The sequence below is a fragment of the Uranotaenia lowii genome, chromosome 1, assembly GCF_029784155.1.
Source record: "Uranotaenia lowii strain MFRU-FL chromosome 1, ASM2978415v1, whole genome shotgun sequence".
NCBI lineage: Eukaryota > Metazoa > Arthropoda > Insecta > Diptera > Culicidae > Uranotaenia > Uranotaenia lowii.
This window is the reverse complement of record NC_073691.1, coordinates 45768396-45782858: the sequence shown is the minus strand read 5'-3', so window position 1 is coordinate 45782858 and position 14463 is coordinate 45768396. Positions and strand designations below refer to the sequence as shown.

At 40.1% G+C, this 14463-nt stretch overlaps 1 protein-coding gene across 6 annotated transcripts in view; it reads left to right on the top strand.

The window, feature by feature from the left end:
* Window positions 1–1170: 1170 nt before the first annotated feature.
* Window positions 1171–14463, top strand: part of LOC129753273 (uncharacterized) — a 60854-nt gene continuing 47561 nt past the window's right edge. For 5 of the 6 annotated variants that reach the window (XR_008738922.1, XM_055749094.1, XM_055749082.1 and 2 more), the window contains exon 1: window positions 1171–1829. Coding sequence is in view for 4 of the 6 variants with exons in the window: in XM_055749094.1 (XP_055605069.1) it covers window positions 1674–1829 (156 nt within the window). In the remaining 2 variants the exon portion in view is untranslated. Of the gene's footprint in view, window positions 1830–1963; window positions 1998–14463 lie in introns of those variants that run through there. The other variant, XM_055749108.1, reaches the window with a different exon arrangement.

Sequence of the window (14463 nt, the reverse complement as noted above, 5' to 3'; positions counted from 1 at the left end):
TGAAAGTGCAAAGACTCAGGGATGGATGATGGCTTTGAAGGAAGGAGTCATTAGAGGAATGTATTGAAATTGAAGCTGTTATTTGTGTCAAGTTTGCAATTCAACTTGCTTTTATTGGCTACGTTGCTTCAAGGAAACCTATTCTACGTTCACATGAAGGAAATGCAAACTGGAACGGCATTGGCGACACGAGATGTGAGTTTCAACGGAATGGCATTTCCCTTGGGGTTGGGCGAGGCAAGTTTTCGAGAACTGATCATTCCAATCCCAAAGTCACTAGAGTAAGACGGGGAAGTGGCGGTCAATCTAAAAGGGGATGCTTTTACTGCTGAATTTGGAACAGGATATGGAAAGTGACTGATAAACTCGTAAACTTAAAAAGCGCAAAACAAAAAAAAGCGTTCATTAAAGCTTCCTTCATTAAACGTAATCCGTGCGTTAATTTCGCGGAATTTTTTTTAAGCTTCGCGTTTTTCATAATACACGCTTTAGTATATATTAAGAAATCCTTACGTAATATTAATGTTAGGTAATCGATTGAGAAAATTTATATCACCTCGCTTTGATTAAATTTCACGTTCTGAAAGCCTCATTTAATTATAGACTTTCAAGAATTCATAATTCATAAATGGCCACTAATCTAACTAAAGATTTCTGATGGAAATCATTTTGCTCAAATTCATCCTCATTCAAGGAAGAAACCTTCCACACCTCGGGCTCGTTACAAGGTTCGTCTCGAAAGTCGCGAATCACTTGTCCTTCCTTCCTTCCTTTCAACCTAACCCTCCTCAACGTGGGAAAACTTTAGCTTTGGCTCCGTGTTTGATTTAGGATTTACCGGAAGGTTTCAGCAGACCTAACGGAAACTAGCGCGAGCTTTTGCCATTGTTGGATCGAAATTGCCCTCCCACCACCCTAGCCCGCAGCAGAACTTTGTTTGCCCTTCCTCAACTGAAGCCGATGGTGCACCGGGAAGATTCCATCCAAAAGCTTATAGAGGGAAAGAAAGGAACGGGGACCATTGCCATTCGTTTGTTTGTTTTTTTTTTCGTTTCGCGTGTGATTTCGCGAGCTTCCGGTTGCTGTTAGGAGTGGCACAACGGCTAGGAGACGCCTCGAGCCGAGTTTTCGCGCGCAAATTTTGACCGGGTGCCGTCGAATCGGTTCCACCAGTCTTCCGTGGACCGTTGAAGCTATCGCAGGAGGACCTAGCAAGTCCTGCTCTGCGCCCAAAAGTCGGGGTGACCTGGCCCCGGGGACAAAAAAAGAAGGGAAGTGGAAGTGTGCGGCTCAGTGCAATCGAAAGCGCGCGGGAAAGTGATTTGATTTGAGCTGTGCCGTTGTTGTTGTTGTTTTTGTCTAGTGGATTCCAGGGTAATAATAATTTCAAAACGAGGCCGACGGATCTGGGTTAAAAGTGAATTGTTGCCCCTTCGGGTTGTGTTCTGTGAAAATCGATAAGGATTCGTTCGTCGGTGTCGCGTCGCGTGGATCCTCTGATGGATCCGTTTCTGATGCGAGTGAGTGCCCTCGAGAACGTCTTCGCCAACTTCGAACAGCAGCTTCCGCCTCAACAGAGCTGGTATCCCCCGGCACCGGGAGTTTCCTACTGGGGTCAGTTCCATTCCAAGAATAGTCCTCACTACTGCCACTGCTGCTGCTGTCTCTGGTAGATGGGCGGCGTTTCCAACAATCCCCAGGATCATCCGGTGCTATGGAGCCACCAGTTGAAGCGAATTCAGGAGAAACAGATTGCTGACAGCAGCTTGCGTGAGTTCCAGCACCGGAAGTACGTGGAGCGGGAGTCGCGTGCCAAAGAGCAAGCACATGTAAGCATCACAGCGCGCATCGACCACGACCACTACAGTAGTCATATTTAGCGCTGTCGTCGCCGCACCGCAACAGGACATCCGCATCTTCGCCCGAGCCGGTGTGACGAAGATCATTCATAAGATAATCCATAATCAGACAAAAAAGTTTCATTCATCTGGTGCAGCGTAAGATCATCTCATTGGCAGCAAATAACTCACCTTGAACATAAATAGAGGCGCACCGTGGCGCTTCTGGCACCCGAAATCCTGAATTGGCTTACCTTGTACATAGTTTCCATTTTTGTCCTTTGAATTTTTAGTCCAGTCAACCACCTGCCACATTATATTTAACTTATAAATCAAATGAAGGTGCTAGCAGCTCAGCGCTTGACTTCGAACGGGATTAAAAATGCGCATGCAAATAAAACTACAGTGAACGGCACAATTAAAAATGTAGTCTAAATCGCTGCTAATTTCAGTTACTCAATATATATTTCGATTTTAAATGATGTTGTTTGAAAGCTGGTAGTTTCAAGATAATTTAATTATACTTCTTTTTTTTCTTCTAATATTAACATGGCCAGAACTTGTATGCATTCTGAAAAATGAAAAAAAAAATTCTGTTCCTCATTTTTCTTTAATACATAGTATCTGATACATAAAACATGCATTGCATTGCAGATACTACAACGGCCAGGCCAACCATGTGATGGAAAACGGGAAAGATACAGGAACAAGGAAGGAATAAAGCGTAGAGTTCCCTGCCAAACGCTTCATATATATGGGACTTGTTATTATGTGAGAAGATTTTGATGATAATGAATTTGTTAAAATAATGCTCATATTCATAACTATTTTCGAAAGCATTCAAAGATTTTAAAATTTATTTTTAAATACTTGCTTTTACTAAGGGTTTGGAAAATGGAAAAATAACGAGTCAGTCGAACGAACGAGCTCGAAACAACAAATTGTTAAAAAAATTGAAAAAACTTGTTCAGTATTTAAGGCTTTAACAGAATCACAAATTAAGGAAATTTAATTGTATATAATATTTTTATGGGTTTGTGATTTAGCTCAGTTGGCAAGTCTGTTGTCTCCTGAGCCGATGTCCGCGAGTTCGAGCCCAAACATCGAACACAGTTGTACCGGATAAGTTATTCAATAACGATCCGCCTACTGCACCGTTGATAAAGTCGCGAATGCCATAAAGATGGTAAAACGACTATAATCGAAACAAAAAAAAAGTTGGAGAGGTTGTATATTAGACACAACCACAAGATAAACATAGAATTACGACATCTTTTTTCTATCGATTTTACGAAAATTTGATCAATGTTTTATTTCAAATTTGTCATTATTGAATAATAGTGCCTTTCATATACAATTTTCGAAAGTTTGTATCAACGAGAACTCGAAGGTTCAACAACAAGTAAATTATTGGTTATTCTTATTCTGGTTCGCGCAGATGTGAACCAGCCTGTGGCTGAAAACCTCTCAAATAAAGACATAAAAAATATGGTTCATTTAAGTTTTTGTTGCTATCGCAAGTGACGTTTGTAGTCAACCTTAACCCATTAACACTGCAATATGTTAACCAAATAGTCACAAGCTCTAGCACCAGCCGCCTAAGCATTGTTATACTATCGCAAAAGCGATAAAGCCAAGCCCGAGTAGAAATTGCATGTGTTAAGTTCAAAAGTTGTTGGGCGACTAATCGAATTCTTTTTTTTTTTTTTTTTTTTTTTTTTTCTGGGATTTTCATCCTGTAGGATGATTCATCCCTAATCCGTCGTGGCTTGTGAACTATATATATGCTCTTTTTTTTTTTTTTGTATTTTTTTTTTGTATTTTTTTTTTTTGTATTTTTTTTTGTATTTTTTTTTTTGTATTTTTTTTTTCTTTTAAAGAGGTAAGAAGGGAAAGGATAGTGAATATTTGGCTAAAGAGAAGATCTTGTACTTTTTCAAGATTTATGTTGAAAGGAAAGTGAAAGATAGTGGACAACAAACATTTAATCATATTTCAGTGAGGAGTTTTGATTTTTTAAGAAATTGAATTAATTTTTTCTCTTCTTCGGGGCAGTTGGAAAGTATTTGGCGAAGACTAGGGGAGAGGGAACAAGAAGAACGGAGATGTTGGTATATGAGGCAAGAAGTAAGGATATGTTTAATAGTAATTGGGGTTTGGCAGGAGGGGCAGATAGGCGGGTCATCTTTAGTTATGAGATGCACGTGGGTGAGCCTTGAGTGCCCAATACGGAGTCTGGTAAGAGCAGTTCTTTCAACTTTGCAAGGTCTATCTAGCCAGCTCTCGGTGGTATTTTTAATTTCACGCAGTTTAGCATGATTGTTTGAGGACCATTCCGTGTCCCAGGCCGATATAATCTTACTTTTGACAAAGCGGGTAGCATCTTGTTGAGGGATCGGAGTTAAAGAGGGAACCATTGTGGTGCCAGCAGAAGCTAGTTTATCGGCGGCTTCATTGCCGGGTATACCTGAATGGCCGGGAACCCAACAAAGAGTGATATCGTTCTGTTGAGAGGCTAACTCGGAGATGTTCTGAATCCAGGGATGCTTTAGGTTTCCTGCGTCCAACGCTGCCAGGACGCTGGCCGAGTCAGAAAAAATAACGGTATTTGGTTTTGAGTTTCGTATGGCATCCAGCATGGCATAAGCTTCAGCACTAAACACTGAACAGCTGTTTGGCAAAGGAAGACTTCGGTTTGATAGGCCATCGTAGATACCGCAACCAACATGGCCATTATTGGCTTTGGAGCCATCGGTGTAGATTTGGGTAGACTCAGGGAACTTGTCCATAACCAATTTCCGGAAGCAAGGAAGGATGATCAGCGACGAATCCCCAGCTTTGATCTGTTGTTTAAGCGACATATCCACTTTCGGGGCTCTATCATTCCAGTGTCTAAGAGATGGCCCGCTTCTAGGACAAACAGGGGGAAGTGGTTCACCTGTTAATTGAAGAATAAAAGAGTTAGTTCTTTGAACCATTGGTGAACTTATAGAACCACCATTTGCAAGAGATCTTAGGGCTTTGGAAGAGACATTCTTTGCGACGAGAAACTTCAGCGGTAGTTGTCCGCTTTCAGCCATTAATGACGGAATTGGACTTGTACAGAAGGCGGAGCTTATGATACGTACGCATTCGTTGTAGATCGGTTCGAGTCTTCTAATTACTTCATCCATTGTACGGCTTACAAATCCAATACCATACAAAACGGAGGGAATAAGCCAACCATGAAGGAACCGAAATAGGGAGGTTCGATGGGCGAAACTGGTTTTATTAGTTAGTATACGTAAGATGTTAATTTTGTTAGTTGAATTCTTTCTGATTTTGTTCATGTGGCACTTGAAATTGAGTTTATCGTCAATCCAAATGCCCAGCAGACGTAAGGAATGAACAAGAGGGATGTTAGAGTCATTTAAAGTAAGTGGGGGAAGTTTGCCAAGTTTCTTTCGGTTGGGTCCGAGATGTAGAAGGTTAGATTTAGCTGGAGAGAATTGAAAACCAACAGATGGAGCCCATCGTTCAAGCTGATTAACAGCTGTTTGCAATCTTTTGCGTGCCATTCTGGCAAAAGGGGAATTTGAAATTAGAATGACATCATCTGCGTAGACTAATGCTTTGATATTATCAGGGATGTTTTGGAAAAGGGAGTTAATAGCAATTAGGAAAAGGGTAGGGGCTATGACAGAGCCTTGTGGGACCCCATTATGGACGGGTTTGATTTGAGAACGGACATTATTAATAAGAACATGTATGAATCGATTTGACAGAAAATCTTTGATGTAATTTAACAGCCTTCCTTCAAGCTTCCAAGTTATCATCTGTTTTATGATGGCTGTGCGGTCGACTTTGTCAAATGCTTTTGACACGTCAAGCGAGAGGACTTCAATGTGGTGATGTTGGTTCAAACAAGTGTCAATGATTGATTCGAAATCTTCAAAATAATCGTCAGTCGACCTTCCGGCTCGAAAGGCATACTGCCGAGAATCGAGAATGTTATTCTTCTCCAGAAAAGTGTGCAAACGTCGATTTACCATCCGTTCCATAATTTTACCGGAACAATCTAAGAGAGTTATTGGGCGATAGTTGTCGATAAGATGGGGATTTTGCCTAGGTTTAGGAATGGGTATTACTAGACCTATTTTCCATTGGTCGGGAATTTTACCTTCGGACCATATCTTATTAATGATTTCAAGGAATGTTATTTTACCAGATAGTGATAGATTTTTGTAGCAGGGATAGCCAATATCATCGGGTCCAGCTGAGAGTCCTTTGACTTTGCGAAGGACGAACTCAAGTTCTTTCAGTGAGAATAGGCTATTGTAATCAGATCTATCGTCATTCAAAGACGGATTTAAAGGTGGGTTTGAAAGGGGAGAGATAGAGGAAGAGATAGAGGAAAAATGTTCGCAGAATTGATTGGCTACAGTAGCAGGATCGTTGATGTACTGTTTGTTATAAAGAAGATGATAGGTATTTTTACGTGTTTCTCCGTTAAGTGTTCTAATTTTTGACCAAAGGACTGTTGCCGGAGTGTTTGGATTAATTTCTTCTGTGAAGAGTTTCCAACATTTTGTTTTTGCGTCTTTTATGATTTTTTTGGCTGACGATCTAGCGGCTTTATAGTCCTCAAGGGCTGCAGCTTTGCGTGTGTCGTCCGAAGGGATTCTTCTAACAGCACGAAGCTTTTTACGTCGGAGTTTTACGGCGTCTCGAACTTCAGGGGACCACCAAGGGACTGCGCTTTTGCCGGGTCTACCACTAGTTCGGGGAATATGTTTGGAACTGGCTTCTAGAATAGTTTTAGTGAATGAGTGTAAACTAAGGGGAGGATTTTGAGCGAGGGATCTGTCGACGTCTTGTTGATATCCATACCAATCAGCCTCCTCGTATTTCCAACGAGATCTGGTAGCAACTTTGGGTGTTGGATGTTCGTATTTAATTAGTATGGGAAAGTGATCACTTCCAAAACTGTCATCGAGAGTGTACCAACCGAATTTGGGGCCGAGTTCCCAAGATACCAAAGTAATATCAAGAGCAGACATGTTACCTGTAGCGGGGTCGATTCTGGTAGGATGTTGATCATTTAGAATTGTGTAATTTCTGCGGATTACTAGGTCCTCAATGAATGAACCTTTATTGTTAGTGTGGGTGCTGCCCCAACTGGTGGAGTGGGCGTTAGGATCAGTCATGACAATTACAGGAGATGGGAGCTGGTCGAACAGATCTTCTAGGTGTTCAGTGAACTGATGATAGGACATTTGGGGTGGGATATATAGAGATACTGCAGTTATTTCAAAAGGTGATAGAACTCGGGCACAGACAGCTAGTAAAGGAGTGTTGATGTTAATCAGATTGTACGGGATGTTATTTTTGATAGCCAGACCAGCTCCTTGCCTTGAGGTCTGGTCAGATACCACATGTAATTGGTATCCTTTTATCAGATTTTGTGAAACATTCGAGTTTGACAGTATATCTTGTAGGGCGAAAATTGTGGGAGAAAAATTACTGAGTAAAATTTGAATGTCGGAAAGGCGAGTGGTGAGTCCACGGGTATTCCATTGAATTGCAAAATTCAAAAACTTTTTCAAAGTGGGTTGGTTTGGGGAGTGATTTTGGGTATTTCTATTTGTTGAAAGATTGGCCATTGTGTTGAAGATGATAGAGATGATATGAAAGTTTTGATTTTGCAAAATATTCTGGTGAACTTACCGGTTTTGTGTAGATTTTACCTGTTTACTGTTTGGGGATGGGTTTATGGGCTGAGGTTTCTGGTTTTCCGGTCGTCGTTGTCTCTTCTTCTTCTTTTTGCTATCGGTTACATTGTTGGTGGGATCGCTAGCGGGAGAATCTTCGGATGATGCTTTCCAAGAACGTTTTGAGCTGGAGACTTGGCTGGTGGTTGATTGACTGCTTTCCATACTGGCTTCACTCGTGGATTCTTCAAGTGTGTCTTCTTCTTCCTGCTGTTGTTCCACTATCCTTCTGGTCAATTGCACTATCTTGGCTGTAAGAAGGGCCACTTGTTCCTGTAGTTGCTGGATGACACGGTCTTTGTCTTCAATGATGCTGTTATTTGGAGTTCGGTTAAGGCGTTGTTGGACAGAGCTAGCTGAGCCCTGTCGGTTTCGAAGCTCCTTGGCTGCCTCTGTGTAGCTCAAACCAAGGTCGGTTTTGATCCGGATGATTTCCTGCTCGTGTTTGTAATTTGGACAGTCCCGACTGTTTGTGGGGTGGGTGTTTTGACAGTTGATGCAAAGTGGGGTCTTTTCACATTTGGTGTGTTCTTCATCAGCTCCGCATACTAAACATATGGCGGTGTTTTTGCAGTGTTTTTTGGTATGACCAAAAACACCACACTGCAAACACAACATAGGCCTGGGATAGTACGGGCGTGTTGGTGTTTGTATGAATCCGAATCGGATGTACCTTGGCACTGTTGAGCCCTGGATGGTGAGAACCATTGTGTCCGTTGGAAGCTCCTTATCGTTGAGTTTTTTCATGAAACGATATACGTTAACCACCCCCTGGCTGGCAAGATCGGTGGCGAGTTGATCATTGTCAGCACCGGCGGCCTCGCGGCAGGTGACAACGCATTTGGTGGTGTTGAAAGTGGGGTGAAGCGAGATTGAGACAGGGGTGGAATCGACGAGTTGATTAACAGCCAAAAGTTGTTCGACTTGACGTTGAGATCGGACCTTCAGCAAATAGGCATTTCCTTTATCTACTGGATGTCCCCCGGCGATTTGACCAGCGGCAAGTTCGACGGTTTTAGATATTATAAACGGGTAGGTAGGAAGTTTGGCTGGATCGGTAGGTTTTAGCAGTAGGAACTGGACATCTCCGTGTTCCCCGTTGGGATCCATCCACGGAGGGATCTGTCTCCGGTTTGAATTTGCAGGATGTGGGGTACGACCCCAAGGGGGGGAGTGTTCCCCCATGATGGTTCAGACACTAAGCAAGCACTTGAGCAAAAATCAGACCGATTTCACAAGCTCGTAAATAATAAAAATGAACAAACTCGAATCAGACGAATGTCTGAGAGAGAAAGAAACTGAGAGTAAAAAACTGCACGAGAGAAGAACGTCTAAACGCGACGACGGTTCAATGGAAACTGGAATGACTAATCGAATTCGCTCAAATTTTTATTTTATATGCCGAAAATATCATAGCGTACCCAAAATAAAGGTATAGCGCAAAGCAGAATACAGAAAAAAAGGTGGAACACACGTGATGCAGAGTATCGACGAGCAAAAGCTTGCTTTGATCTGTTGGGTTTTCTCCCGGCTCAATCAAAAGTACACTGCCGGCCAAAAGTTGGGGATCACCCCTTAAAAACATGGAAACACACTTATCAAAACACATTTGTAAAACGTTGTGCAAATAAATTGACTTGTACTTGAAATTATCATAATAACTACTTAAGTTATCGACCAAGGTTTTTAAATGTAAGGTTTTTAAATGTAAAAGCACTTTCAAATTTGAACTAATGAACTCAAAAATAATTCAGAACAGCCTTTTTGTTTACAATATTAAATGAAAAGTTTGATTTCATGGGTATCATGATGATTTAAAATTTTCCTAACCGGTTCCTGGCTGCATTTTGTAATAATAGGCAATGTCAACACCAGATGGCAATGCATGCAGTTTTGCAAAAAAATTGATAGTTTTTCTTCGAAGTGTCATGTCTGTTTGTCTGTGCTAGAATGTTTTCTACTTTCTAGGTTGGCATGCTTAGTTGTAAATTGTATAGTTGTTCTGATACTACAAAGGGTAATAAGATATATTCCAGAAAAAAATCGAAGAATATTTCATTGTTTTATTTTCAACACTAGTTTCGATTACAATGAAAAAAAAATTACGAACAGAGACCCGAAAGGTGTTACTTCAGCAAGAATCTTAAAACGAACAGAGGCAATTGTTCTGAACTTATACGAAATTTTTTTCAAGGTGGTTGCCTCCATATTGATATTTCTACGCAAGAATGTCACACTAGAGGAAATTCTATGAAAAATGCAAATTTGAACAAAAAAGTCTTTTTGGATGAGTTTAAGCTGTTGAATATAATGTTATTCATCGAAAAAAAATACTAAAATAGAGAGTGAGGGAGTAGCGAATAGCCTTAATGAATAACATTTTCAGTAACTTTTTTCGGTAAGCATTACTTCCAAGATTGATACTTCACTATATACATTTATACAAGAAAGTAGGAACATATTTCTCAAATTACGGTTCCACTTGATTTTTTGGGTAAAATAGACATTATTCGAGCTTTTAAAATGATAGAAAAAGTGTAGCCGTGTGACAGTTTTTCGTAGAAGTAGCATTGGTATGCGTTCTGATTCTACGCAAAAGTGTCACACGAAGCATTTTTGGTTCTAATTTTCCGTTTGTTGTAGGAAATGCATTTTTCTTTAAAGAAAACATTGTGGATAAAATTAACTTAAACTGTTCACCACGGAAAAACTGTCGGTGAGTTTTTAGTTCGAGAGAAAAATAAAAAAAATATAGCTGAAACCTCAATCGCGTTTTTTTGGCGACAATTTGCTTGGAACGACAGTGAGGTCAATTTCTAGAAAACACATTTAAATGTTTTTTAATGCCCAATTTTCCTTGCTGTTTCTAAAATTTTGTAGTTTACTTTTTTTTAAATTGCGACCCAGAGATGGGTCTCGACTCAAACATTCAGTCAGCGAAACTTTTTTTTTTTTTTGTAGAGAAATGAATCAGACTTAGATGAAATTTCAGGGACTAGATAAGAGAAAATCGATGTTGAAAAACATGCGAAAAAAATTCGCCTTGTCTCCCGGTGAGACTTGAACCCACATCTTGCGCCTCTCCGGGGCCCATGTATGAACATTCTACTACAGGAGACCAACCTGGCGTATGAATATTATACTGGTTGAGTGTAGAGTGTCTGTCCCGGGATTTCCCGGGCGGGAATTCCCGGGAATTTGAAAAACTCGGGAATTCCCAATTCCCGGGAATCATAGTTTCATTCCCGACATGTATGAAATTATTTCTCTGGAAAAGCCTGATAGCCTCCGGAACCATTCTTATAATTATTTTTGAAAATGTAGTCATACAAAACTTATTGAGAATATACCGTTTCCTGTAGCAGTAACATTTTACAGCCATTTTGTGCAATTTTTTCTATTCAAATATATAAATTTAAAAAGATTAGATGTATTTCCACACCGTTTTCATTGAACAGAAACCCACAACACTTCGAAAAATATATGAAAAATCGTGCAGCAGGTAGGCAGATTGTGTTTTCTCGAAAGTAACATTTAAGCACTTGTTTCCCTCTGGCTTTGAAACCCAGATAAATTTCAAAACTTAAAAATGAAGAATACATTCTTTTTTTTCTCATATGAAGAGCATATATGTAAAGTGTTCAGAAAAACGAAAAAAGGTTGGAATAATCAAACAAATAAAAAGATTTTTTTTTATTAACCCCTTATTGCATGAACGAATTCTTCATTTGACATATTCAGATTATTTTATAGTTCGTTTGATTGTTTTTAATTTATAATTGTTGATTTATTTGATTAAAAATAAGTTTAAAAACCTTATCAATAGTATATTTTGAACAAATTAAGGGCTTGCATGTACGAAATGTTCGATAAGCTATGTATATTTGAATCAAAGTGCATACATTTTATATGTTTATGAATATTTCCCGGGATCCCGGGAATTCCCGGGAAACAGGCCAACAGATTTCCCGATTCCCGGGAACGAGAAAATGGCCGGGAAATGGACACTCTAGTTGAGTGTCGATGTCTATCGGAATGAAGGGAATAGTTCTCCCATGTGATCATAATCATTTTTCTTGGTCTATTTCTATTCCCATCATTTCATCTTACGGTAGTTGGAATCAAGTTTGGACATTTTTAGGCACGGCAAAATTTGCATTGCCTTCTCATATCCTGCACGGGTTGTCAGTTATGATAAGAAATGATGCGTTAGCCGTATTTGGATATCTAGCCAATTTCGGTGTTTGGCACCGCCTTATTTCTATTTTTAAATTGCGACCCAGAGATGGGTCTTGACTCAAACATTCAGTCAGCGAAACTTTTTTTTTTTTGTAGAGAAATGAATCCAACTTAGATGAAATTTCAGGGACTAGATAGGAGAGGCGCAAGATGTGGGTTCAAGTCTCACCGGGAGACAAGGCGAATTATTTTCGCATGTTTTTCAACATCGATTTTCTCTTATCTAGTCCCTGAAATTTCATCTAAGTTGGATTCATTTCTCTACAAAAAAAAAAAAGTTTCGCTGACGGATTCATTTGTAGTTAACATATATTAAATCAGAGAAGGATGAAAATGTAGATAAAAAAAATCTGAAATTTCACCCAGTTGATTAAAAATAAAATTAAATAAAGCAAGGGCTTAAAATAAAAACTTTGTTTTTTAAACTGATCCAAGTTTGAATATTTTAAAACATTAGCCTGAACCATGCGCGGGCCTATGAGGGGGGGAGGGGGGGGGGGGGCTGATCGTTATGATCACACCCTTCCCCCTCCACAAGCCGAAAAAATGCGTAAAAACACGCGAAAACGCTCGAATTTCTATAAAATCTTATATCTTTTCCTTTTCCTAAATAGTCTATAATACCCTTGAAATAACAAAAATTTCTATTCCGTGGTATTTAAAAAAAAAACCAAAAAGATCAACTTTTCCATTGGGGTGATCAATTTTCCCATAGGCGATTCAGAAGCGTAAGACTTCTACTGGTAGTCTCACTGTCTTATCTTTCTTTTAACATTGTAATGGTAACCATTATTTAATTTTAAATTTAAACTCATTTTTCGACGATAAATTTACTGAAGTCCAGTTTATGATTATTTACATATTATTTTAGTTCTACTTTATCATTTGGAAGGCTTTTTTTAAACATTTCTCGTCAAACTATGCATTAAAACATGGGCTAAGTAATTTAATTTCAGTACTTTTTCGGTTGTAAGTATTGAACATATTTATCGATTTGTTGTCATTTTTCCAAACGCCGCCTTAAGTTTATAATAATTCTTCATTTCTACTTTACATAGAATCATTTTTTCTAAAAAGAATAAATCCAGAATGGTGGTAAGTTTCGGACCTAATTGTTAATAGCTACTTTAGATCGAAAACACACGAACCAAGGTTCATTTCTAGTTTTCTCATGTTTTTTAGCTTCTCTTTCTGTATCTTTTGACAACTTCTTGTCAAACAGCGACCTTTATTATGGACTAGCTGACCCGGTGTGCTTTGCTACACCTTTCAATCGAATAATGTTTTCAGTATTTATTAAAATTTTTAATGTTTTGTTGGCATTATTTTAAATCAAATTATAACATAATTCATGAGCAACCGCAGAAAAATGAGAGCTGCAGCTTGAGTTGCAATATAAAAATAACTCAAACTAATATTCTGAATCTTGATCTATAAATTTGTGTTAAAGCTTTGATAATTTTAATCTGTTTCGCCCAAAAAAAAGGAGGATCTCAAATTAATCGTACGCAAACAATCCAACTGATAAAATATGTTTTTTTTGCTTGATATGTTCTGGATTTATGCTAAAAAGCTGTTGAGAGAGCCCCCCCTCCCTATTCTTCCCTTCCCCCTGCTGAACGGAGATCGTGATCTTAAATAATCATACCCATTTTTTCGTTCCCAAAAATCTTCTTGTATTAAATATTGTTCCATTGGTTGAAAAGTTTTTAAGCTTTACAACAAAATTACATGGAAACCCCTCCTTTCTTCTCCTCTTTTTTTTTTTAGTTGGTAACCACAGGTGGTAAATCCCGGTTTACGGATTGTATTCCAAGGCACGGCGGGCCACCGCGTCCCCCCAGTTTGCTACTCTGGGTCCATGGGTACAATGGGCAGACTCATGATATACTCCGTGTATACCCCCTACTCCCTAAACTCCACCTGGGGCCGCAGACCTGGTTCCCACCTCGAACTGTTTAGTACACTATGCTTCAATAGTGGGAGGTCTATTCGCGCTAATGCGCTCAAATGCAATACTCATTAACGAGACCACTTTCAGCAAAACCTCTCATCCTTACGACTCGACGCCTGAACTCTCCTCTAACGACTTGAGAACCGACATCTCCTCGCAATGACTCGAGATTCCCACACAAACCTCTCCTCTTCGCGACTTGAGGCCTGATCTCTCCTCTAACGACTTGAGATCCGACCCCTCCTCGCATCGACTCGAGGTTTACCTCTCCTCTGCACGATTCAAGGCCCGATCTCTCCTCTAACGACTTGAAATCTGGCCTCTCCTCGTAATGACTCGAGGTGACCACTTGTACCCCTCCTCTTGTTGGTAAGGGGCCTGATCCCTCCTCTTACGACTCGGGACCCGACCTCTTATCATAAAGACTCGGGGTTGACCACACAAACCTCTCCGCCTGAAGGTTTGAGGCCTGACCTCTCCTCTAACGACTCGAAGCCCGACCTATTATCTTCAGGGTTCGAAGTTTGCCACCTTGCCCGTCGTGTGCCAGATCGAGAGCAGCTTATCCTGGACTCGCGCCTGTCACGGCACACGCGCGGGACTTAACGCAACGACTCGGATGATTCCCGACGAAGACGTCATCCTACACCGACTCGAATGGCTCGCCCGGCGTCGAGAGCCA